At 48.7% G+C, this 24,246-nt stretch overlaps 1 protein-coding gene across 2 annotated transcripts in view; it reads right to left on the reverse strand.

Annotated features, from left to right (window-relative positions):
* EXOC6B (exocyst complex component 6B) overlaps positions 1-24,246 on the reverse strand; it is a gene marked incomplete at both ends in the record, with an annotated part of 302,342 nt that overhangs the window by 239,330 nt on the left and 38,766 nt on the right. For both annotated transcript variants that reach the window (XM_080627686.1, XM_080627685.1), the window contains 5 exons: positions 3,802-4,006; positions 7,168-7,213; positions 7,307-7,397; positions 9,350-9,397; positions 14,532-14,697. In XM_080627686.1, the coding sequence (XP_080483812.1) occupies positions 3,802-4,006; positions 7,168-7,213; positions 7,307-7,397; positions 9,350-9,397; positions 14,532-14,697 (556 nt within the window). The remainder of the gene's footprint in view (positions 1-3,801; positions 4,007-7,167; positions 7,214-7,306; positions 7,398-9,349; positions 9,398-14,531; positions 14,698-24,246) is intronic.

Consider the following 24,246-nt stretch of genomic DNA (forward strand, 5'->3'; position numbering starts at 1 on the left):
TCAAACCCTAGATCTGAATTTCAAAGATGCAGTTGTCTATGGAGCTGCTGCTAACGCATGCTCTGAAGTGCTTCATCTTCTCCATTTTCTCCAGTTCTGATGGTCAGAACTGCACTCCTACCAAACTCAGATGGGCATTTCCCTGCTCACTGCAGGGGAGTCAGAACAAGACGCCCTCTGAAGGTCCCTTCCATCCCAAACCATTCTATGATTCTATTGTGCACATCATCATGCAACTTTTTACCTTGTTCTTTAAGTGTAATCATATAACCAGGGGGGTTGGAACTGGATGATCTTAAGGTCCTTTCCAACCCTAACTATTCTATGATTCTATGATTCTAACCAAGCTGATTTTCTGCTGCTGTGGGAAACTATTTTTTACACAAGCCTTCCATTATACTCCTCAGAAATGGCACAGACACCAATCTGTGTCAGCGAGAAGAGTAAACATCCCCTTGTAAAAAAGGCAGAGCTGAAACATCAACCCATTCAAACTCATCCTGGATCACCACTGATTAAACATCAGCTTTGACAGCGCATCCAAGTGATGCGAAAATAACCCCAAAAGTTGGTCTGCCTCCATCTCTGCGAAAGGCACGCTGAGTATTTTGGCCATCCTGACAAACTTGATCCGATAATGGCTTTTGGATGGGTTATTCTTGGACCCCTGTGGGGCAGCATTAACTGCGCTTACCCTGGATGCTTTTGAGGCACCATCCTAAGTGACCTCCTCCACATGCTGCACATATTTCAGCCATTAAGCTAGATAATAAAACCACATACCGGATATCAGCAAGTGTTAATAAGATGTAATTCATTCCTGGCAAGGCCAGAAGCGAGCTCTTTAAAAAGAAACACCACCAAAACCAAAACACACACGCAGGTTCACAGGGCCAAAGTCCAAAAGGAGTTCAAATGCACAGAGCTACTTTTATCTGTGCAATTAAGACCAATATTTGGAAGGCAGCAAATTCCCCCAGAACCATAGGTAATGAAAGTCAGATTCACAAGGAAAGGAGTCAATGGGAGCTCATCATTCCTACTAGGAGACTGTAAGGTTTCTCTGTGCGCTGTGAGATCTCTCAGGTCCGGCTGACCCTGGGACCATCTCAGTTGCCTTCATCCCATCGCAGGCTTCCTGTCCCAGAGAGGGGCCGGTGAGCTCCCTGCATCCTTGACTGCTGGCCAGGAACACAACCACAGCTCCGAGCGCTCCAAGACAGATCCTTCTGATTATCACAAAATGAAACTTTCAGCTCTTGTCATCGTCGGCCTCAGATTTGTAATGTTACAAAAACATGATTTCCTTTCCCCATTGTATCAGCCCCTCTGCCATTCCCGCTGGTGAAATCAAACAATTTGAGAAGAATTTATATGATGCTAATTTAAACCGAATGTATTTAGCTGCCAATCGCAGTTCCCTGACTCGCCCAGGCCTCCTGCCAGCTCCGCTCTGTTCCAGAGCAACTATCAATCACGGCCAACAGACTGAGGAGAAAAAGGCCCAGCCACGCAAGACTGGGAATTCTGGCAGTGGAAAACCTGCCCTTTGATTTCGGCACGGCGACGTGGACTGACCCCACGCAACGGGAGGCTCTGAAAGCTTCAGCTCCTCAGTGTAAAGCAGCTCGTGATGCTTTGTGCAGGAATAAACCTACACCATTGCTCAAATCCCAGCAGCGCTTCCAAATCAGCTTTTGCAACTGGCAGCGGCAAGTTGACCTTCCTCCCCTGGCTGTATGGGAACAGTGCATCCACACTGCTGGAAAGTTATCGAGTCCACCGGCCGAGATAACTCTGTCCCCACAAAGGGTGAAGGAAACCTCTTCCAGACCCTGCACCTTGCAGCAGAAAATTCACAGGATCATAGAATTGTAGAACGGGTTGGAAGGGACCTTAAAGCTCCTCCAGCTCCAACCCCTGCCACGGGCAGGGACCCCTTCCACTGGAGCAGCTTGCTCCAAGCCCCTGTGTCCAACCTGGCCTTGAACACTGCCAGGGATGGGGCAGCCACAGCTTCTCTGGGCACCCTGGGCCAGCGCCTCAGCACCCTCACAGGGAAGAGCTTCTGCCTAATGTCTAATCCCAGCCAAGATGTTGGGAGGTTTAATCCCAGCATCAAGATGACAAGACTGGAAATTATAAGAGGAAGACACCACATCTACATCCTCTTATATCCTGAAGGGGGTATAAAGAAGTTACTTATTTAGTAATGTACTTGCTGCCATTAATTGGGCAACAAAAGGCAAAGGAAACTCCTGCTCCCTTCCAGCCACACAGCCACAAGAACCAAGGAAGAATCTTAAGAAGGCTGGGCTGCCAATAATGAACAAAATAGAATCATAGAACAGTTAGGGTTGGAAAGGACCTTAACATCATCCAGTTCCAACCCCGCTGCCATGGGCAGGGACACCTCACACTAAACCATGGCACCCAAGGCTCTGTCCAACCTGGCCTTGAACACTGCCAGGGATGGAGCATTCACAACCTCCCTGGGCAACCCATTCCAGTGCCTCACCACCCTCTCAGTAAAGAATTTCTTCCTTAGATCCAATCTAAACTTCCCCTGTTTAAGTTTTAACCCGTTACCCCTTGTGCTGTGGGGTTTGGGAACAGTTACTGTTCTAGAAGCTATTGCATTGGGTAAACTCAGCACAATAACACCTGTAGCCATCACAGGCATCGCCACCATGGATGCTCTACAATAGGATGCACAGGTCACAACGTGGTTTCTGCAGATTCAGAAAGATTTGTTTGATCCAACAGAACAATGAACAAAACACTGTACTGAACTCCCGGATGCAGAATGGCATCTCCCCATAGCCCTATAAGGCTTGGTTTGTCTTAAAATACTACAAAGAAGCTGAGAAGACAGTAAAGCATGGGCTATACTGGAAATTAAATCAATTAATAGCAATGCTCAAGCCAGACCATCTTACAGGAAGGATAGTGTTTAAAAGACAGTAAATTGAACTTGCCTCTACCTCTGACCATAAACCCAACAGCACAAGCTCATCACCTTGTGAGAAATCACATCAAGAGTCCTTCCCATAAATCAACAAGCCCAATCCATCCATCACTATCAGAGGAGGGAGTTTACTGCTCATGAGAGGTAACATTTCACTACCAGTGAATATGAATTTCAAAGTAGCCAAGTTCTGTTTAAGCGCCTCCGTGAGCAGTCTCCTGGCCGTGACAAGAAAAACTCCATTGAAATTCAAATCTAGAATATTAAAGAAGAGTGGGAAAAGGCAATTCTGGTTTAATACATGCACGGGGATGTTCAGCTCCATCAGGGTCACCTTTTACAGACATCAACCGATAGGCAAATGCAAGCAAGCCATAAGGAAAGCTACCCAGTGCAAACCAGTTTAAGATGCAAAAGCAGCTAAGCTGGTATCAGTGCATGAACTCCTGCTGCTTTACCCTGAACCTGGGAAACCAACACTGGTGTCTCCAGGTGCACCAGCTTCCACCAGATGCAGCAGCACAAATGGCCCTGTCCTGATGAGCTGCACACCCTGATTGTGCATCAAGGCTCTGGACTACCAGGATCCAGCAGCAAAATACAGGTGGGAGAAGGCAGCAAAAATGGTCCATCACTTTTCAGCAGTATATAAATCAGGAGATAAAACCTCTGGTAGCAACCACAGAATGAAGAATCATGGCTTCACCTATAACAAAATCACTTCAATATTTAAAACTAAGTTTAGTGCCTTGGGATTGGAAAAGAAGGGCTGAGTTTAATATGATCTCCTCTCCCCAGAAGCCCTCCATCACGTGTGCACACACAAGTCCTACCTGTTTCATGGCCGTTTCCCCAATCTTGTCCGAGTGCTTACGGATACTCTCCAGGAAATCCTTGAGGTCTGACATGGAAACTTCCTTGATCTCTTCACGCAGCTTTGGGATATTATCCACCATGATCTTGCAGAAGCGGTAGTGGCTCACTTGGGGCAGGTAGGTGTGCTCGAGGTGCTCCAGGGTCTTCAGCGCAGGGTAGTGCCTGGGGAGAGCAAGCAAGGCAGATGTGGAAGGAAGAACAGCTATTTCCATCCTGCTTACCCTCCAAAACAACGTAAGCTTCAAATCATTTGATATATCCAAGAATCTCAGCTCTCCACAAAGAGCTTAAGATCAAGGGAACTAACCATAAAAACACCATCTTCCTCTGGAAACAGAGAGGCAGAAAAACACAAACGCACAGAAGCTCCTTATCAGAGCTCTGATGGGCAAACAAGGACCAGCTGGGTAACAAGCAACCAGCATCACCTGAGCCCAGCAGCAGCTTTCACCCACAGCAAAGCCATTTGGGGCTCCATATTACACAGTGAAGGAAAAGCCACATGTAGTATGGTCGGGTTACATGAGGAAAAAGCTCATGGATGAGCACACGGAGGTGCTCAGAGGGGGACCCCAGGAAGACCCTGCACTGGTCCCCCCAGGAGAGCCATGAGCTCTGCCAGAGGGGAGACTGAGATGAGCTCTTAGGCAGAAGCTCTTCCCTGTGAGGGTGCTGAGGCGCTGGCCCAGGGTGCCCAGAGAAGCTGTGGCTGCCCCATCCCTGGCAGTGTTCAAGGCCAGGTTGGACACAGGGGCTTGGAGCAAGCTGCTCCAGTGGAAGGGGTCCCTGCCCGTGGCAGGGGTTGGAGCTGGAGGAGCTTTAAGGTCCCTTCCAACCCAAACCATTCCCTGATGCCATGATGCCTATTACCAGCCACCCAGAAGAGCCATGTTTGTGCCAGCTCTGTGCCCCAACGACACTGCACCCATGAAACTGGATGGCTCTTGGGGTTTTTTCCCTGAAAATACCTCGGCTCTGCTTGGGTGGCACAGCTCTGCTCTACTCAAGCTATATCCTGTTACACACAGGATGAAGCATTCTCCTTTCTTACTGCTTGGAGACTGTATGGATAGAAGTGAGCTGGGGTAAAAAAGCCTGGTCCCACAAGAGCCCTGCAGAACCAAGAGGGTTTATCCTCATCACTTTCCAACAAGCAGCCATATGTGCCTCAGCTATTGGGGAAAAGCTCTTTCTGCTCCTTCCTTAAAGTCTGGACAACAAGAGACAAAGCGTCCCTCTCCATCTCTTCTCTCTGCTGGTTGCAGAGTTACTCCTCTGGGTTCAGACCACGCTTCCTTCCCCAGCTCCATCTCCAGCTCATGGCCACAGGTTCTGCACTGGGCAAATACCTGCACTGGCTTTGCAAACACCTTGCAGCAAACAGCACATAGCTCATTTTGTCTGCCTTGGGAAGCTGAGTGTCTTCACCCCAAATCCAAATCCTCTGAGACCGTGTACCCAAACCCCAAGACTCAGGCTCGTAACCAGCCCTTGCTGGCCATCATGAGTTGATATATAAGTGATATCGGGTGCAGCTAGAGAAGTACTTAATGACATTGTGCTGTGTTTGGTGAATGAAGCCATCAAATACAGACAAAGAAAGTAGAAAAAAAAAAGAAGCCAAGGATTCAGATTTTCTTTAAATGTGGCTTTCAGCTTCCATTTGTTTCAAAATGAACCAATTCAAAGAGAAGGGAAGGCAAAAAAAGACACAATTCTTAGAAGCAGGCCCTGGAAACACTTTCCAGAGCGAGGGAACCGAGCAGCATGTGGATTCCCTTCAGAAGTTCACAGCGCTGTGATCAGCTCCAGCTCCCCACCCCACATCTGTCAACAGATAAGCCCCTCGCTGTTCCTCTCAACAGAGTAAAAACACTTGGACAAACCACACGCTGCCCTAGTCTGCGCTGAGCCATCCCGAGTGAGCTTGGGGAGCAGCTGAACAAGCTCCCTGTGACTCCTCCAGCCAGCCCAACCCTTCAGGAGTTAATGCTCATCTGGACCCAAGGCTGCTGGGCCCAAGGAGCACAGAGAGGAGCAGAGCAGGAGAGGGAAGTGTACAAATACGCCCATCCAATTAGTTATCGCCTTGTTGGAAACATCTGGTTTCTTCTGTCTTGTTCCCATGATGGATGGCAGAAACCATCAGGCATCGGATCCCACCGCTCTCCCCGCGTGCCATTCCCCTGGAGCCTGCTGTGTTTCCAGCCCAGCTCCTGCCAGCAGCTGCTCTTTGCCCAATTTGCCACCTCCCAGGGCTACAATGAGCTTCCAAAGTCCCACAGTGCTTAAATAAACCGGCCCCTGGGATCCCAGCCATGCAAATATCCCAAACCATGGTTGAATCCTTCAGCATCACAATAGATGCAGGGTGGGAATCATAGAATCCCAGAGTGGTTTGGGTTGAAGGGACCTTAAAGCTCCTCCAGCTCCAACCCCTGCCATGGGCAGGGACCCCTTCCACTGGAGCAGCTTGCTCCAAGCCCCTGTGTCCAACCTGGCCTTGAACACTGCCAGGGATGGGGCAGCCACAGCTTCTCTGGGCACCCTGGGCCAGCGCCTCAGCACCCTCACAGGGAAGAGCTTCTGCCTAAGAGCTCAGCTCAGTCTCCCCTCGGGCAGGTTCAAGCCATTCCCCTTGGCCTGGCCCTACAGGCCCTTGTCCCAAGCCCCTCTCCAGCTTTCCTGCAGCCCCTTTAGGCACTGGAGCTGCTCTCAGGTCTCCCCTTCAGGAGCCTTCTCTTGTCCAGGCTGCCCCAGCCCAGCTCTCTCAGCCTGTCACAGACCTACATTTCCTGAGACACAAAGTCCATGTAGTTCACACACTCTCCTGAGCAGTTATTTCTACCACAAAACACACCGCAGACCTTCTCACCAGCTTCTCCCACCCTGCGCCACATTTCCCAGGTGGTTGGCTTCCGTTCACTCAGATCATATCAGGGTTTGGATTATGACATTCGTAGAATGAAACCCAGTTAATACCCCCTAAACGCCACGTCAAACGTTGACTGAATGCATGACAACATCCAGCTTCCACGAAAAAGTGAAAAGCCACCTTCACTTAAAAGCCTAAAATGAAGATGAGTGCCCTGCTGCAATCCTGGGTTTGGGCTGTAACACAGGAGGCTGAGCAGGAGCGTGAAGATTCCACCCAGAAATCAAACAAATTAACTTGAAAGGGCTGATTTTGAAGTCTTATATCTTGAGAATATAAGACTCTTTATAGGTATCTATATCCTATAGAGGATATCTTTAATCTATCCAGCACCCAACGGGTGCTTTCCAACTCTTCCATCACAGACACCACTCCACACAGAATTTACCTTTTAGATTTCATTTGCTCTCGCAGTTTGCTGTACATCTCCAGGACTGGAAAGAGAAGGAAAAACACACACGCATTGAGACACGAGCCCAGGGATGTGAATTACTGAGGAAAATAAAGAGCAATCTGAGATTCCTCACCAGGAAGACACAGCGTGAGCTTATCAACCGTCGCTGAAATATTCCGCTGCTGTAACCGGCATTGCTTCAGCTCTTCCATTGCTATGATCAACTTTGGGAAGGGAAAAAAGACAAGTTTCACTTAGAGCAGTGAACAGATGGAATAGAGAGGATATAAACTGCACTTGTCCTGGCCATACACCATAGGTTGACAAAAAACCCCACTGTGATAACCAGGAGCTCAGCGAGGCTGCAGAGCGCTGCTGGAATCGGAGCAGAGGCAGCTTCGGGTTGGCTCAGCAAGTACCAGCGGCATTCCCTTCATTTCAAGTAAGCAAGAAGCAAAACCAAAGGCAACAAAACACCAGCCTTGCAGCACGTCCTCTGGATTCCAACAATTATTTCCCCTTCCCATTTTATTCATCTCTTCCCTACTCCCTCTCCAAGCTTCTCTTTTCTAGTTCTTCCCAAAGACAGGATGTGGCGACACGCTCCCAAGGGGCTTTTGACCATCCCAAGCTAACAAGGATTTCCTAAATGCTCAGTCTCCAACAGAAAAACCTGTGCATGTGGGCAAGGACAAACAAGGAGCAGCCACTTCATACAACAGAAAACACTCTGCTTTCTTCTTTCCAAAGGGATAGGTCATGGATTTATCCTCCAGAGCATCCATTTATCTCCCCAGTACCAAGCTGAGACTGAAAGTCCTTTTGAAATCCCAGGCTCTTCTACTCTTGGAGGTGAATCCTCCATTCAAGGAGGCAAGTCTATTTGATTCAGGATGGAAGCTGCATCACCTCTTCCCCAAAGGGCATTCTTGTCTTTAATCTTCATTAGAATAATTGCTCTGATGCAGTCCAGGATGGGGATTTTCTTGTTTGTTTTTCAAAGCAAGGCAGCTGCCTGCATGTATCAGGAGCAAAACCAAGTCAGGGTGTCTGGGAAAGCAGCTACGAAATGAAACCAAAAAGCTGCAAGAGGAAGAATTTTGTATAGCAAATAATGCAATTCTCAGGAGGAACGAAAAAGAGAGGAGAGGAACCATCCCTGGGAGTTCTCACACATCTCAGGCACTTGGAAAACTTGAAGCACCACTGCCTTCAGCACACCCAGCTCTAAAGTGCCTCCAGTCTGTTAATGTTCTCTTATGATGAAGGGGCTAGAAGAATGAATGTAGATAAAGGCACACGGCATCCACAAGATGCTCAATCATTTCCTTTCCCCATGCCTCCATGCCTCTGTTCATGCAGCTCAAAAACCACCCTGACTTTAATGGCTGCTGTACTGCTCTGGGAAGCAGCAGTCAGGCTCTCCAGCTCATATGCACAGAAACACAGACTGATTTGGGTAGGAAGGGACCTTCTTCTGAAGAGCTCATCTCAGTCTCCCCTCTGGCAGGTTCAAGCCATTCCCCTTGGCCTGGCCCTACAGGCCCTTGTCCCAAGCCCCTCTCCAGCTTTCCTGCAGCCCCTTTAGGCACTGGAGCTGCTCTCAGGTCTCCCCTTCAGGAGCCTTCTCTTGTCCAGGCTGCCCCAGCCCAGCTCTCTCAGCCTGGCTCCAGAGCAGAGCTGCTCCAGCCCTCGCAGCATCTCCATGGCCTCCTCTGGCCTCGCTCCAGCAGCTCCATGTCCCTCTTGTGCTGCTGCCCCAAAGCTGGATGCAGAACTGCAGGGGGGAAGAATCCCCTTGACCTGCTGGCCACACTTCCTTGGATGCAGTATTGCTGTGAGCAATCCCAATGACATCCCTCAGGGCTGCAGGATGAAGCCCACGATATAGGATTATTGTTGCTTTACATTCCCTCTGCTTCCCAGGCTGCGCCTTCCACTAGCTCGTAATCCAGAAGCAGCCAAATGGAAAAATCACTTCCCAACACTCCGACACAACTCACCTTTCAGGCAGCAAAGCAAAAGACAGGACAGAGAATCAATGCATGCTCTAATACCAGTGCCACCTACGTTATCAGCTAGTGCTGAGCACTTAGTGACACTGTGATTTCCCACTAACAAGCACAGCCAAATAATGGAAAAGCAAAAACCAGACAAAATGAATGACTGAACTTACTTCTTTCCCTTCGTTCTGCAGCTTCCTGTTGGTGTCTGTCACTTGATTCTGTGGGAATGTCAGGGAAAAAAGACAAAGCACACCTACATGAAAATCAGGACAATGTTCTTCACAACTAAACTGTACAGAAACAGCATCACTTTTCACGCAATCTCCTTTTGTATGGCACAGAAGTGTTCTTTAGCTCATTTAATCGTCATGGCCATTCTGGCACACAAGGATGCCAGCAGCCACGCAGCAAACACCATGGATTTTCTTCCCTGCTACTAGAGAAAGCTAAAAGGCAACAGAGGTTCATGGTGTTGCACAGGAGCCTCAAAATGCTGTGGTCTTAATGGATCCAATCTTGTAGCAGACGCTCATGTGGGTTCTCACAGAATCCCAGACTGGTTTGTGTTGGAAGGGACCTTAAAGCTCACCCAGTTCCACCCCTTGCCACGGGCAGGGACCCCTTCCACTGGAGCAGCTTGCTCCAAGCCCCTGTGTCCAACCTGGCCTTGAACACTGCCAGGGATGGGGCATCACCTTAAAAGCTATTTTACCTGAGTGGTAAAGGAGTTATATTTTCCCCTCCTCACCACCAAGTACGTGACAATTGGGTTTTAATTCCCTGTTATCACAGCAAGAAAAGAATTCTTCAATGTGGGATTCATCTATAAAGTCCATATATTTTCTGTTAGATCTTCAGATGCATTTCCCACTGGATCCCTCCTCCTGGCTGGTATAAAAAGGTCATTTTTATACAGCTGGCATAAAAATGGATGTATATTCTTTACTAAACCATCTTCCTGTATTATCCTATAAAGCTGGGGCTCACAGCTCAGTAACTTCCCAGTTTGCAAACCTGGAGGCTCCCTGGGCTAGCAAGATCACAGCAGTTCACCCCTTTGCGGCTCCAGACATCAGTTTGACTCAATGAAGACACACACGAGAACGAAGGTCATTTCAGACTCATCAGGATACAAAATCAGCAGCTTACACAGTATTTAGACAACAAATAGAAAGACAACTTTGGGTTTTCTCCTGAATACTCATTCATGTTCAGACAGGAGGCTTGTGAACAGAGATAGCATCTTCTACAGCCCAGCTGGGACAGCCATAGAAAATTACACAAACTTCCAAGTAAACATGCCCAGATTAAGGTCCTCAGCAAGAGCAGCCAATTGTGAAGGTAAATACCAGCAGAGTTCAGGTGCCTCCATCAGTCCAAGACTAACATGCCATCAAGCTCCTTCTTTTCCATAGAAAACTTATTTTCACAGCTACTCAAGTTGCAAATGGTCATTTCCAGGCTTGTCTCTCTAAGATCACAGAATCATAGAATAGTTTGGGTTGGAAAGGACCTTGAGATCATCCAGTTCCAACCCCCCTGCCATGAGCAGGGACACCTCACACTAAACCATGGCACCCAAGGCCTCATCCAAGCTGGCCTTGAACACTGCCAGGGATGGAGCATTCACAACCTCCCTGGGCAACCCATTCCAGTGCCTCACCACCCTCTCAGTAAAGAATTTCTTCCTTAGATCCAATCTAAACTTCCCCTGTTTCAGTTTGAACCCCCAACACAATGTAGACAGTAGGTGGAGCAGAGCCACAGCTGAGCAAAGCAGGACAAGCTTCAGGGTGAAGCTCTCTCTTTCCTTTTGGAGCACACCACAAAGCAAGCAGCTGAGATAGAAAGGGAGCTTGGTATTTATACACAAGACTTCACAGGTTTGGGAGGTGAGCCCATGTGAACCTCATGAAGTTCAACAAGGCCAAATGCAAGGTCCTGCATGTGCTCTGGGGCAACCCCAAGCACAAATACAGAGTGAAGGAGATGGGATGGAGCAGCCCTGAGGAGAAGGTCTTGCGAGTGTTGGGTGAGGAGAAGCTCCCCATGACCCAGCTTCAGTGTGTGCTTGAGCCCAGAGAAGCTGTGGCTGCCCCATCCCTGGCAGTGTTCAAGGCCAGGTTGGACACAGGGGCTTGGAGCAAGCTGCTCCAGTGGAAGGGGTCCCTGCCCGTGGCAGGGGCTGGAGCTCGATGAGCTTTAAGGTCCCTTCAAACCAAACCACTCTGTGATTAAACTGATTGAGGATCCAACTTGTTCCCTGCTGACTATTGGAAGATACTGGGCAACACTGATTTCCCACACTGCTCCAAACTGCAACATGAGGTCTCACACTGAAATGTTTGTGTAGCCCCAGCAAGCAAAGCCATCCAGCCTCACAGGTTTCCTTTGGTTTTAACACTGGCCACGCTGCTGTTCCAGCTTACCATGCTGCAAAGAGGAGTCATCCCATGATCTCCCCTCTCACAGTTTCTTGACAGCATCTGCATCACATCGCTCCCTCTTCAGCAGTAGCTTCAGCTTTCCTGGCTGATTGCCCTGTGCAAAAACTGCTCATTTCCTTTATGATGCATTGAGCTTTTACAAGCAGGAGCCCAGCATCTCTTCCAAAGATTATTTTATTTGCTTCTATCCTGAAAATCCCACCAGGAAAAAGGAATCCGTGTAGGCTAATTTAAAACTGCTCCTAAAATAACGCCAGGGCTGTAGCAGTCTTCTATTAAAATTACATATCAATCCCAGTTAAAGCAAAGAGTAAGGATATATTCTGCCCTTGCACACTAGGAGTTTTCAGGGGGCAGGGAGTCGTGTTTTGTTTTGGTCTTAAGGTCTACGTGTATATATTGTAATAAAATAGCTGATTATTTATATAGACTCTCTGTAGACACATTGAAGCTTTTCAGACAAGGAGGGTTTATAATCTAAGACAGACGCACAGCAAGGGGGGACAGACAACAGGTGAGCACATGTGAGGAACAAGACACTGGGATCACACAGGGGCTTAAAGGATGCTCAAGTCATTAGTTCATTCATCTGCATACGGAACATGTGGTATGGAGCAGGGCTTGGGATGGGAGAGGGGTTAAACATCACTCTGCTACCATTTAGAGAGTGTCAGTGATGAGAGAGAGAAGCAAAGGGAGCTGGAGGGGAATCCTGGGAATGGACCTGAAGGACACCACCATGACCCTGGTGCTGACTCCATCCCTCTGTCCAAAACCCATCTACTGCCGATTCTGCTAAGTGTGGGATGTTTGCCTCACTGGCTGTTATACTGAGGATGAAGAGCACAGCAGCTCCTTCCTAAATCCTTTATATATGTGATGGAGCACATCTGAAATAACCCAACAAGAATTTAGGCTGTAGATTCCCTTAGACACATACTTTGAATTTAATGACAGCTCCTACTCTCACTGCACTGTAGTTGCCCTTGAGGTTATTAATGACATAAGGTTATAAATGTCACTAGGATGGTGTTAAGGTATTGGACTTTAGATGTTCAATACCTTAAGGAGACCTACAAAAAACCTGGAGAGGGACTTACTACAGGGGTGTGTAGGTGTAGAACAAGGGGGAATGAGTTTAATCTGAGAGAGGGTAGATTTAGATTAGATATTAGGAAGAAATGGAACAGGGTGCCCAGAGAAGCTGTGGCTGCCCCATCCCTGGCAGTGTTCAAGGCAAGGTTGGACACAGGGGCTTGGAGCAAGCTGCTCCAGTGGAAGGTGTCCCTGCCTGTGGCAGGGGTTGGAGCTGGAGGAGCTTTAAGATCCCTTCCAACACAAACCAGGCTGGGATTCTATGAAATATCATCCAAATTAAGGAGATGCCTCTTTGGGAGTGCATCCTGCGTGGTTTCAATTCATTTCTTTTTCATCCATAGACAGATTATTACTCAGCGACCCAGCATCTCTTGAAAACAACACAGTGCTGTGTAGTGCAGAAATTCATTGCAAGGAGCTCCTCTGCTGATCAAGAGCACAAAGCTCCCAGTTCAATGCTACCCGTTCACAGGGCACAAAAGCAGGACAGAAAGTTTAGCAGTACAGTCCTGAGTAGATTCTAATCACAGAATCACAGAGTCATAGAACATCAGGTTGGAAGGGACCTCAAGGATCATCTGGTCCAATCTTTCCAGGCAAAGCATGACCTAGACTGGATGTCCCAGCACCCTGTCCAGCCCAATCTTAACAGTGTCCAACACTGGGGAGTCACCATTTCCCTACGGAGATTATTCCAATGGTTGCTCTCAGTGTGAAACCTTTTCTTCTTATGTCCAGTTGGAATCTCCCCAGCAGTAACTTGTGCCCATCACCCATTGTCTTTCCCATGGGACCCCTCATCAAAAGGGAGTCTCCATCTTCTTTGCAGCCACCCTTTAAATACTGGAACATGGTGACAAGGTCTCCCCTGAGCCTTCTTTTCTCAAGATTTTAGGTCACTTGGAGCCCCCTGAAATCCATCACTCCTGCATGGAGGGCAGCCGTGTCACCCGTGAATGGCAGAAGACAACGCACCCAGCTCACATTTACCATGGGCACTCTTAAAACAATGAACACTGATATTTCTACAGCCTGATGTTACACGAAATGCCCCAAAGCTAAAAGCACAGGAGTGAAGATACACAGTGGAGATGCAACAGGGAGGGCATTTATTTTACTGCTGGTTGCATGTACGTTCAAAGAGCAGCGCTACTGAGAGCAAGACCCAGATCAAACAGAGAATGAATAGCTGGAACAAAACACACGCTCACCACTGGACCCAGGGATGATTCCCTGAGGAAACCCTTACAAAGAAGGCTCAGGATTTGGGAAACATGTTTCTGTGTATATTTTCCCCATGTGCTGTTTTATAGATCGCATAGTAATGGAAATCAAGAGAGATCCTGAGGGTACAGAGATGGACTTCACAGTGCGCCACCAACAAAGTAGCTCTTTGGAGAATGGGAAACAGCAACGAGCCTTTGCCAACAAACAATGTGGAATTCTTGGCTAGGAACAATAGCTTAAAAATAAATAAATAAAGGCTTTTTGATGGTGTTTTCGATGGCCTCATCCTACAATCGACCGCTGGATGAATCCTTGCCATGGAAAATGCCACTGTCATAACACGGGTGCTTCTGGTGTCAGGATATCCCCCCAGGAAGGTGTTTCTGTGAGCATGTGGTTGGCTGTGGGATGGAGAGCTGTGTGTGTAAAGCCAAAAGCCTGCTTGGAAATGCCAGAGACAGCTTTAAGTGAATAAATAGATGTATGAAAAGCAGCAGTCAGCACACTGAGGTTGGAGCTTCTTCGCCTGAAAACAAGCCCTCTGCTCCACCAGGACCACATCTGGATGGCTTTCTCTTACCTTCAGTTTCTGAGCTTCTCCTCTAACCTTCAGCAGCTCTGTGATGGAGTCCACAAAGCCCTGGTAATGGAAGTTGCACATTTTCTCAATCTCACGATCATGGTTCCTGATCCGTGCCTCCAGTTTCTCCATAAAGCGACCATGTTCTTCTCCATCATAGACGGACCTAAAGAGAAGATGACAATGATGGGTCAATATTGCAATATTTGTTAAGCCATTGCTTACACAATGAGCTTCAAAAAGCCTCCTGTGATAAAGGGATAGTTGTGCTATTTATTCACATACCCAAACTTGAGTTTGGTGCCTTGTGTATCTGCCTATTGCTGCCCTTCTTTCTTTTTCCACCTGTAACGAACACCAGCTCCATGTTCCCTCAGAGACCGCAACACGGCCAACCCAGCACCAAATGATCCAAAACAAAGTCCCTGTGCTCTGTCTCTGAGCTCAGCCACCCCTGATCACTATCTGCTACCATACGCTACAATGCTGAGTGCTCCTCCTGGATGCTCTTTAGTCTGCAAGAGTAAAAGCTATAATGGAAAAGTATCACATCTACAGCTGCCAAAACCCATTCCCCTTCCCACTCCCAATGCTGACAGCACTGTTAGCCCTTTGGCTGCAAGACCAGCACAGCCACAGAGAACAAATTGCCTGTTGAACCAGAAGCAGCAAAAGGGTGGTTGGGGTCACTGCCTGCTGAAAACAGAGCCCAAAACACATAAAGGCAGAGGAAAGGTCAACACTGCTCTTGAGTGAGACGTGGAAGGCAGCAATTCCTGCAGCTGAAATAGCACCCAGCTGCTGGAGAAGGGAAGGCTCCTAAAGGGGAGACCTCAGAGCAGCTCCAGTGCCTAAAGGAGCTGCAGGAAACCTGGAGAGGGGCTTGGGACAAGGGCCTGTAGGGCCAGGCCAAGGGGAATGGCTTGAACCTGCCAGAGGGGAGACTGAGATGAGCTCTTAGGCAGAAGCTCTTCCCTGTGAGGGTGCTGAGGCGCTGGCCCAGGGTGCCCAGAGAAGCTGTGGCTGCCCCATCCCTGGCAGTGTCCAACCCAAACCACTCTAAGATTCTATGATACATTAAATCTTTCTGCCTGCAGAAAGTGATGTGATCCTTTGGAGCGATCTGTGCTCACAAGTCACTGTGGCGGATCCCACCTCTGCAATTCACAAAGGTCTCTTAGTCATAAAAATAACCTGACAGGGCTAAAAGCTGGAGAAAAAGCTCTGAATTATCACCCTTTAATATCTGCCCTAGGAATTTCTATTACACAGTTTCAGTAAGCCCTCTCAATAGCAAAACAAAAACGCCTAAACTTTATAAACCTGCTTAAAACTCAATGCAAAATAACAGTCACCAAGATTAGAAGCCTGCAATGTTGACCCTATTCCCTTCTTTATTCAAAGACAGAAGTCGGTTGGTGCTAAAGGTGACAGAGAGATAGAACCTCCTGAAATCACATGGATACTAGTGGTTGTTGCTTACAGCTTAGCAGAGTTCTGCTGGTGGAACAGGGATGCTGGAGGCAGAGTGCCATCTAGTGCTCTTTGCGCTTACAGAAGCATCTATCAAGGGTGAAAAAACACAGAATTAGTCACAACTCCGGGCAAAGTTTCCTCTGGAGGTGGCCAAACTGAGCCATAGAGGTCTGGTGACTGAGAACCTTCCATTGTATTTTTATTCAGCCAAAGTGGAGTGTAAAACAAAAACAGTTGGTGACAGAAAGCGACGAAACCCCAGCATCTCCGGGGTCAGCTCTAAGCTTGGATTTGAACAAACTCTGTACCATAGAATCCCAGCCTGGTTTGTGTTGGAAGCGACCTTAAAGCTCTTCCAGCTGCCAGCTCAACACTGCCAGGGATGGGGCAGCCACAGCTTCTCTGGGCACCCTGGGCCAGCGCCTCAGCACCCTCATCTTCCCCTTTGAGCTCTCCTGTTTGTCCACAACCCTCCCTCCACAGCAGAACCAGCATCCTTCACTTCTGTCCTCCCTATAAAACACAAGCAAATGGGCAATAGCCCAGCCCATCCTAGATCAAACTGCAATACACTCCAAAGCTGAAGGACGGCAACCCCAAAGTAAGGGGATGTCAAGTTCTTACTCTGTATTGAACACCATCGTAAGTGGATTACAGTAAGTGTGCAGGGACTCAGTTTGATTGCAAGAACAAATCTCACCCCTGCAATCACATCAAGACACTCTCAAGTCCCAAACTCCACCATCATCATCTTCAGTTCCCCGGCTCTGGTAGACATCCAACTTCCTGAGCTGCTGCTTCAGCTGCCCAAGCTACAGCACCACTCTTGCAAAGCATCCCTGTGATGCCATACCCTTGATGCAAGTGTGCTGTTCCCTACCTAGTTACTGTCAGCTTTCTCAAGCCCAGCTCCCGTTCTCACCTGACGCACTCAGCTGAGCACCTTCATTATGTCCTTCACATTACCACATCTGGGGCATCACATTTCCCACTTCTTCCCTACCAAACCCTCAGGATTCCCACTGCCTTGCTCTGGATCTCCAGGTCTCTTCAGCTGCTCCCCTCCACCTCATTTTTTCTGCACATACACATTGCTCTTAGTAACATCTCTCCTATTTTAAGCACTCATAACAGCCCAATCTGCATCTTCAATACGTGTCCTGAAGAGACTTGATAAGAAGACACTACAAGGTGATGCAAAAGCATTTCTAGAAAGAAATGGATTTTAGACATAGATTAATACCCATTAATAGTCACGACAGCACACAATGAACACATAAAGGAAGGAGAACAAAAATCACAATTAGAAGTGGTTTGGCCTATTCATGCTCTTGGTTGTAAATAACAAAGCGCTGGGACAATGCTATAGAAAATGATCCTTGAGGCAGCTTCTCTTTTGCCTTTGCTACAAAATATTGCTTGTCAGATAGCTTTAGTAATAGCCTCCCTCACAAAGAGCCTTCTGATTGAAACAGGCTGAGGAAGAGTGGTGTGTCCTGCATGTACTTATCTTATAGCTCTGTAGGCTGTAATTCTGGGCTGGAAGACTTTGCTCAGTGCCACACCAGTCTGGTTTACATTTCTGAAGTACACTCACTAAACAAAACCATGGAGGATGCCTTGGAAAAGTTCTTGGATTGTATTGTTCAGTTCCACAATTTCTGCAGCCCTTAAAAATCCACTTGGGTTTTGATTCCAAAAGGTCAACTGCAAAAATCTTTCCAGGAAAGCCAAAGCAGGCAAACGCACCAGGAGTTCCCATCTGCGTCTTGTGTCATTGCAAAGTGTAGCCCCCAAAATAGGGGCAACCAAACCTGGTCCATGTCAAGCAGCCAAACCATTAACAAAAGGGATGCTGCAGATGTGGATGGGTGGCACAGCTGGATGCTCTGTCACCTTTTCCATTTCCCAAGCAGCAGCCATGCAGAAGCACATCATGATGGAGAACCATTCACACCTTCATGCTCTCCCCACACCGCAAAGCCTCACTCTGCTGTACTCAACCACATTGCACTGGATACTCCAATGCATTCTCCATCACTTCAACATCCATAAGAGCAAACACTGGGGGAAAAGCAGAGGTCAACCATTCTTTAAGTGTTTCATGTGGCTGTTCTCAGACTGGCAAGTCCTATATCAGATACCATCTACTGCATCCATACACCATATCCACATAGCGTTGCAACAAGGCCAGAGGAGGCCGTGGAGATGCTGCGAGGGTTGGAGCAGCTCTGCTCTGGAGCCAGGCTGAGAGAGCTGGGCTGGGGCAGCCTGGACAAGAGAAGGCTCCTGAAGGGGAGACCTGAGAGCAGCTCCAGTGCCTAAAGGGGCTGCAGGAAACCTGGAGAGGGGCTTGGGACAAGGGCCTGTAGGGACAGGCCAAGGGGAATGGCTTGAACCTGCCCGAGGGGAGACTGAGATGAGCTCTTAGGCAGAAGCTCTTCCCTGGGAGGGTGCTGAGGCGCTGGCCCAGGGTGCCCAGAGAAGCTGTGGCTGCCCCATCCCTGGCAGTGTTCAAGGCCAGGTTGGACACAGGGGCTTGGAGCAAGCTGCTCCAGTGGAAGGGGTCCCTGCCCATGGCAGGGGTTGGAGCTGGAAGAGCTTTAAGGTCCCTTCCAACCCAAACCAGTCTGGGATTGTACGATATAAATGCTGAAAACACCTCAGAGGAGCTTAAATGCACTGCACACGTATAAATTAATGCTAGGAAATACTTCACAACCCCTTCCGCATGTGCTCGCTGCGTCTCATCCTCAACCGGTTCACACGAGCCCTCCAGGCAGCCTCGGGGCAGGCCAAGGCACGAGTCTGACCCCCAACCTCAGCCCCAACGCGAGGTGCCTGCAGGACGGGCACTCAGAAGTCACCTCAATAAACCCAGCGGAAAGCACAGAGGAGGGAATTCTCTGGGGGCGAAATGAAAGCGATCTGGAACAATGCAGGAGGACATTCCGGGGACACTGGAACAGAAGGGACTTGCTTTTGGTTTCAATTAATAAGTGGAACAAATTCCTGACTCTGTTATGGACTTTTCTCTCCCTTTTTCTCCCCCCCCCCCTTTAAACTTCTGTAGTGGTTTTAATCCCTCCGAAACATTTTCTTCTCATTACGCTACATAAAAGCGTTAGCAGTTTGTTTAATCTTCTTTTGACTTTTGTAATCAACAAATTGACTCCTGAGCAATGCAAGCAATACTACATAGAATGATTCAAGAGTGGTGCGTGGAGAAAAGGGCAACGCAAGCTGGCAAGATGGGGACCTGCTCAACATCCAACTGCCAGAGCAAAGAGCTTCAAGCCTTGGCTTCCCCAAGGCCACCTGCGTACACAGAGCTTTAGCAAGCTGGACTCCAAGAGCCCCATTGACTCGGTGTGTTACACCTGCAGTTATCTCAGTGGAAGAGCAAGTGCAGAACGTGCTGTTTGTTTTCATTATGTTAAACAGATGCGAGTCCATTCAGTTTTGTCCCATCACCCACATGGTGATGATATCTACAGCACAAATATGGAGGGAAAATAGCAACTATTTTTTTTCCATTTTGGAAAAGTATAAAACATTGAATCATGATCATTTTTCATTACTTTAGTTCAGAAAGCATTCCCATGTGTGCTTTTCATAGAATCCCAGCCTGGTTTGCATTGGAAGGGACCTTAAAGCTCCTCCAGCTCCAACCCCTGCCACGGGCAGGGACCCCTTCCACTGGAGCAGCTTGCTCCAAGCCCCTGTGTCCAACCTGGCCTTGAACACTGCCAGGGATGGGGCAGCCACAGCTTCTCTGGGCACCCTGTGCCAGCGCCTCAGCACCCTCACAGGGAAGAGCTTCTGCCTAAGAGCTCAGCTCAGTCTCCTCTCTGGCAGGTTCAAGCCATTCCCCTTGGCCTGGCCCTACAGGCCCTTGTCCCAAGCCCCTCTCCAGGTTTCCTGCAGCCCCTTTAGGCACTGGAGCTGCTCTATAAGGTCTCCCCTTCAGGAGCCTTCTCTTCTCTAAGCTGACCCAGCCCAGCTCTCTCAGCTTGTTTAAACTTCTGCTTAGCCCCACATCTCTTGCACAGAAGTTTTACCCCACCGTCATGCTCTCAGTTTACAACAGAAATCATTCCAATCACTGTAAAATTCAGCAAAAACATCAGCAATATCCCATTACCACAAGGTCCTGGAGTAGCAAACAAAGCCCCTTCTGCAGAGCATCACTGTACTTTATTATCTGGATGACCCTTGTTTCATAGCTGAGAACACCTTGATTTCAGCCGTGTCCTGGTGTAACCCCGGGTGGGTATTCTCACAAGGAGCAAGGCAGCACACAGCATTCCCATAAACCACCTGCATACGCTGCTCCAAACCCATCCTACAAAACCAAGTTACTTGTCAATGACTGAAGGAGCTCTTCAGCAGGGCTTCCCCATGCAGTTGTTGTGGGCCTGGTTTTCCTCAGCGGTTTTATTAGTGAATTAGACGCTAGAACGCAAGCAGCGCTTTGGAAATGGGCTGGTGACACCAAAGTGAAGGAGGCACAAGCAGCAGCCAAAGACCTTGAGGAACTGGAAGTGTTTCCAGAAGTCAAGGAGGAGGAAGGTCAGGAAAGGCAAGTGCATGGCTGGGGTCCAAGCAAAGGTCAAAACCAGCAGCGCAAGTGCAATGGGATCAGAGGGGAGGCAGGAAAAAACACAGGCTCCACACCAGCCACAGCACCTTATTCATTGGGCTATGAAGAGGCAAAGGAATTTGGGGGTTGATTTGAAGAGAAAGGGCTGCTGAAGAGGCAGGGAAGAAGGAGCCATGGAAGCTGCTCTGCTATTGACCTACAGCAGCACAAGGAAGAGGAGGAAGTGAACACTTGCCGACGAAGAAGGAAGGCACCATCCCAAAGCAGCCACAAATCAAATTGTTGATAACAGAGAATCATTTTTATGCACTTTACAGAATTAAGATTTTAGCCCTCACAGCTATAAAAGCAGATGAGATTATCACAGGAAAACTTTAATGTCCATCCTTGCTGTGTTATTGTCCCACTAAAGTGCTTTTTCCTAGGAACAAAGTTCATTTTGTCATCTTAAAGCATTGTTTAAACAAGCTGATTTCTTCTTTGGTGCATTCTTGGCTTTCAGTCCCAGACCCTCCCTTTCTGTGTGAAGCAATATTGTCATAACATCCAACAGAGGCGCAACGAATACTTCAGACATGCATGAGATGAGAAGTGCTGCATTAGGAAACCAGACAAAGCACATTAAAATTGACACTGCTGTGATTGATAACTTCCACATGCAAAGCCAGTGGACCCACAGCTTGGTGGGAGGACAGGGACAGCATCAGCAACCAGCACTCCATGGCCTTAGTGGTGCTTCTGCATGGTCTTGAAGAAAAACAGCAGCTTCACTGCCTCCATTGCTCCAGCCCAGAACCCCGCCATGTGCTGGGTGCACCCCCAGAGCGTGAGCAGCAGCTCAGGGAGGGGATCCTGCCCCTCTGCTGTGCTCTGGGGAGACCCCCCCTGCAGCCCTGATCCAGCTCTGGGGCAGCAGCACAAGAGGGACGTGGAGCTGCTGGAGCGAGGCCAGAGGAGGCCATGGAGATGCTGCGAGGGCTGGAGCAGCTCTGCTCTGGAGCCAGGCTGAGAGAGCTGGGCTGGGGCAGCCTGGACAAGAGAAGGCTCCTGAAGGGGAGACCTCAGAGCAGCTCCAGTGCCTAAAGGGGCTGCAGGAAACCTGGAGAGGGGCTTGGGACAAGGGCCTGTAGGGCCAGGCCAAGGGGAATGGCTTTAACCTGCCCGAGGGGAGACTGAGATGAGCTCTTAGGCAAAAGCTCTTCCCTGTGAGGGTGCTGAGGCGCTGGCCCAGGGTGCCCAGAGAAGCTGTGGCTGCCCCATCCCTGGCAGTGTTCAAGGCCAGGTTGGACACAGGGGCTTGGAGCAAGCTGCTCCAGTGGAAGGGGTCCCTGCCCGTGGCAGGGGTTGGAGCTGGATGGGATTTAAGGACCTTCCAACCCAAACCACACTGGAATTCTGTGCTCACCTCCAGGCAGTTCAGTGCACAGAAACCAGCACTGGGCACAGACGTCCCTGCCTGGCAGCACACGGCGCTCACCAGCTTCCAGCTCCTTCCCTCTTGCAGAAGACCACGGTTCAGTACCAAGGTCAACTCGAGGTCTCCCTCAGAGGCAAAAGTTGAACGGGATGGCACAATGCAGCTCCCCGCTGCCAATTCATTGTGTGGAGAAGGTCCTGACTTTCAGCAGCACACAGATTTGTGCTCTGCACACAGCGCTGCCACTGGAAAGCAGCCTTCTGCCAGCGCCTGCTCCAGCTCCACTTACACCTTCAGCCCTCTCCAGCACCACCAGCACCCCAGAAAGAGGAAAACTACTTTTAAACCTTCTTATAACTTTGATCAGTTGAACCAAACCAGATTAGGAGCAATCACACAAGTGCTTCCAGAAGCAAACCTGACGCAACAGGGACTTGGCAAAGACAAGCATCTTGCTGACCCAGTTTCTCCCATCAGCACAGCTCAAGCTAGAGGCAGCTCGTTCTCATTTACAGCCTAATAATTGCTTTCTAAACTAACACGTAAGTCTCAGATTAGACTTTAGCTGGATAAATATAGATGCCTGGCACCCTTTGAGATACCTGCCTAGCGCAGGTTAACGTGGCACAGGAACTACAAAGGGCCTTTTAGGGATGCAGCTGGAGGCCAGATAAGACCGAGCATCACAAGCAGCACAAGGTACCTCTGTTTCTGTGGTTGAGTCGCTCCCTGTGTGGGTTAGTTGAAGAGTGAGAAGCCCTTTTGTTCAGTTTGAGAAGACTCAGGTCATGAACCCCCAGTTACACGTGCCAAAGAGCAGAGAGGCTCTGTAGGAGATGCGCAGAAATCAATTCGACTTGAAAGGGCTTCTCCAAAAGACAGAACTGAGAGTGGAAGAATCCATTTATTGCATTTTATTGCATCTACCCGTGTAGCTCTCCATTATTCCATGGAGATATTCCACCACATCCCCAGGATCCACGCAGTCAAAATCAGGCATAACAGTGATGCACAGGAAAAGTGACACTGAATATTCAGTTCAGCTTCACTAAAGCCTCCTCGGAAAGGTATGTTACAGATTGTGTTTTGGTTGAGGAGGGAAGCAGCTTAAGGCAAAACAACAGCTCAGGACCAGCTCTAAGGACAGAATTCAGACGCAGAAGCTCAGAGCAGATCTGTTAGGTGTTGGGAGCTCAATATATGGCATGTATCTGCTATAAAACCCACACTGACCAGGACCCACTCAACAAGACCAAAAGACCTCCACAAAAGAGGGACACTAAACCTGCCTTAAGCCTCTATTGTCCCAGCTCATCCAGGGTTGAGGTTTGGGTCTCTAATGCTGAGTTTCAGATGAGTAAATCCCTCCTTGCCAACAAACCTCAACCTCAGCCCCCAAACTGCTGCTCACCACTGAACTGCAGTGCTGTAACTGAAAGCACATCCTCCTTCTAACTATAGATGCCTGCTCTGCAAACCCATCTGAAGGACCAGACACAGCAACATCCTCAGGGAGGAAAGCTGGATGACAAGGCAAGAGCATTTGGGATGTATGACTACCAGGAGGCCCAGGCTCACATTCCTGTGCAAATACTTGTGCCTACTGAAGAGAGGGGAAAATCATAATGGGCTTAAATTGCCCAGGAGAATGAGGTTAAACATCAGATGAGGTTTTCTAAGTGTAAGGGTGGCAGAAATCCAAAAGGGATCCCCAAGGCATGTTACGGAACCTCTTTAAATTGATCATTTCCAAGGATAAGCTAGAAAACCATCAAGCAGGACCAGCGTAGATGCATTTGCTGCTGGAGAGACCAAGCACCTCCTCAGCCCAGGAGAGGGTTGAGGAGCCCGAAGAGCCCCTGAAGTCCTGTTTTCTATGGGTCCAACCAGATGAAGCTCTTTGGAAGCCACCAACACTGAACTAAGCCCTGAAGCTGAATGAAACGGTGCCTCTGACCCCATGTACTAAATCCTGCCAGGTTTTTATAAGGATTTCCAAGAACCCAACTCAGCTTTCACTGATGGCCACAGACAAACCCCCATTTCCTCCATTTGTACAAGGTCAGGTCTTGAGTTGTAAAATACTCTGAAGCCTTCTTAAGCGTACACTTATGACAACAAAGCCCTTTTAGGCTATACATTACTGGATAAATAGAGCCACCATAAAGCCACAGCAATCTCCGGGGTGGAATACAGCTATTCTGCGCCAGACAAGATCC

The sequence above is a fragment of the Psittacula echo genome (assembly GCF_963264785.1).
Source record: "Psittacula echo genome assembly, chromosome: 1".
NCBI classification, from domain to species: Eukaryota; Metazoa; Chordata; class Aves; order Psittaciformes; family Psittacidae; genus Psittacula; species Psittacula echo.